At 46.1% G+C, this 2,709-nt stretch overlaps 1 protein-coding gene across 1 annotated transcript; it reads right to left on the bottom strand.

Moving 5' to 3' along the window:
* Window positions 1-770: 770 nt before the first annotated feature.
* LOC102869641 (melanoma antigen preferentially expressed in tumors-like) lies at window positions 771-2,192 on the bottom strand. The gene has a single exon (XM_006894758.1). The coding sequence runs from the start codon at window positions 2,190-2,192 to the stop codon at window positions 771-773; it is 1,422 nt and encodes a 473-aa protein (XP_006894820.1).
* Between the last annotated feature and the right edge of the window lie 517 nt (window positions 2,193-2,709).

Raw genomic sequence — 2,709 nt, forward strand, 5'->3', positions numbered from 1 at the left:
TAGGGGGGATTGTGTACCAATGAGGGAGGTTTTCTTTTGCTTTTCAAGGAGAGGAGCAAACGGGGGGGGGAGGGGTTTGTGCGGGGAGAAGGGTGCAACAATGAATGAACGGAATCCCAAAACCTCTGTAGATGTTCATTGAAATGAAAAATAAACAACCTAAATTAAAAAAAAAAATAAGGGAACTAAAGGGATAGGGAGGGAAATGTGTACTAATGAATGAGTGAAAAATCCACCTTTTCTGTAAACCTTCGTTAGAATCACAATTTAATTTAAAAAAAGAAAATTAAAAGATAACTCTGAGAATGGAGAAAAAAAAAGAACACACTTAGAATAACAACTGCATTAGGCAGGCAGGCACTGATCAGACATGGGTGTGGCTTGCAGTGGAACTTCACACAATTAGTTGGGCAGGCACAGACAGCTCAGTCAGGGATCTGACTTGACTAAGGTTAATCCCTTAAATTGTATTTATTCTACAAGATAACAAATTCACTTAACCAGTAATCAAATCATCATGAAATAATTACACTTGCATCTTTTAAATATTTTATTATTAGCATTGTTATCACTTTAACAAATGTTAGCCGATTTTGGCTTTGCATTCTTGCTTACATATTGCTCTCCATCCCCTCCCCTTAGCCCTCTTTTCTATCTACAAGTCACTTGTGCCTTACCCTTCACAAATTCACTGATCCACAATTATGAAAAATTATTAATATTATGCTTCAAGGATTTAAGAGGGTGTCATCCCTGTGAGGAGAACATCATCAGACCTCAAACCAGAGCTCAATCACGTCATAGGGAAAAAAGCCGTCATTCATACAGATCCTAGTTGGTGGCCCTACCTCCTGAAAGAGCAGTGTCAGCTGAGTCAGATACCGCTGAAGGTTCCCTGGGTGGACACCACCATGGAGACCCCCATAACACTCCAGAGGGAGTGGAAGCAACAGGTGCCTGCTCTGGTTGGGTGGAAGTGTCTCTCTCAGCAGGTTCTCCAGGCCAACACTGGACACTTGGTTCCCACAGAACTGGAAGAAATGGAGCTTAGAGCAGAGGCACAGGGCAGGCAGCATCGCAGTGAACTGGGAGTCAGATATGCTACAACCACCTAAGTCCAGATATTCCAAGGTGGCTGAGACTCTTTGTAACAGAACTCTGAAAAATTCAGGATTGAAGTCAGTCAGGATGACACGATGCAAATCAAGACACTTTAGGTGACCTGTGCAGGGGCACAAGCTCAGGCACATGATGTCTGATTGTGACAGCAAGCAACGTGTGATGGAGAGAGTTTCCAAGGGGGTGTCCAGGTACCTGAGGATCTGGCCCAGGTGTCCTTTCGGGTAAAACACAGAGGACAGGAAGAGATGCTTGAGTTGTTTCAAAGGTAAGAACTGATAGGTGAGTCGAGAGTAGACATCGTCCATCTCCTGTTCAGCCCAAGTAACACAGGGATTCCGAATAAATGGACGGAGTTGGAGTGTGTTCAGATGAACCATCTCCCGCAGGAAAGGAGCAAAGCTGTGCAGGTCCTGAAGCTTCAGGCTGTGGGTGATTTCTAGCTCCCGGACACAATCAAGATGAATGTTTTGCAGGATCTCCTCCTTAACTGTGTAAGTTGTTGGCATCCTTAAGATTTCCAGGGTCCTACAGCAAAGTTGGGGCAGAACCTTCCCCTTCTCGATTCTCGAGATGAGGAAGTCGAGCACTCGATATCCACAAGCATCACCGAAGCACAGATCTGTGACGAGCTTCAGGACAAGAGGAGATGGCTTCTCCTCTCCTGAGCTAGGACTGTGTGAGGAGCTCTGAGAGTTGCAGGGCTCATTTGAAGACTCCAACTTCCAGAAGGTCTTGATGAAGTCTGGCCGTAGGTCTAACACTTTCAGATTGCATCCACTTGGTGGAACTTTCAAATCAAGGAGGACATCAAAGCCATTTAGGGCAGCATCTAAGACATCTGGGTAAGCCTGCTGATCCTCTATCCAAGCCCTCAGGGGCAGGCAGGGGAAGGGCCAGGCTTGCACAATGGCCTGCAGAATCTTGGTGTTCCTGCTGGAGATGACCTCCGTCATTAGTGGTGGGACGAGGAACGGAGGCACAGACTGCAGAGCCTTGATGGCCCGCACCTCATCTTTCATTAGCCTCTGCTTTGCCAGATCAAAGAGGCTGGGTGGAGAGGAGCTGCTCATACCGTGGATTCTGCTCAGAACCTGTGCTGAAAAGACGGTTGTATTAGTTTCAGGGAGAATGAGGCAGGGGAGTGCAACACACCCAGTTCTGAGAATCTCCTTACCTCCTTAGAAAATATAGTCTTTTTCTGGTCAAGGTCCTCAGCTTCAAGGTTGTCACCACAGAAGATCCCAGGATGAACAAGTCAGGTTGCTGGCTGAGCAAATCCACGATAGGCAGGAAGAGGGCAGGTTGATGTGTCTTTAAATCCAAGCATTGGAGATCAGGAACCAAGAAGGCAGTTTCTGCACCCAGGTGGGCTCAAAACCAGCCAGCATTGCCAGAGCATCCTTATATACTCCTGTTGGCCATACCTCCTAGCTCACTACCTTTGACCTGATTGGCTGTTGAAATCTGGGATAGTAGGAAGTGATTGCATTTTATCTAATCCCGTCACCATATTTGTCAACACTAGTAGGTTTAGTCAAGACTGTGATTCTGTTTGACAGTCATCTTGGAGTTGATTTACATTACAAC

Source organism: Elephantulus edwardii, unplaced genomic scaffold (genome assembly GCF_000299155.1).
Source record: "Elephantulus edwardii isolate Elephantulus edwardi_28Jun2011 unplaced genomic scaffold, EleEdw1.0 scaffold00150, whole genome shotgun sequence".
In the NCBI taxonomy this organism is placed as follows: domain Eukaryota; kingdom Metazoa; phylum Chordata; class Mammalia; order Macroscelidea; family Macroscelididae; genus Elephantulus; species Elephantulus edwardii.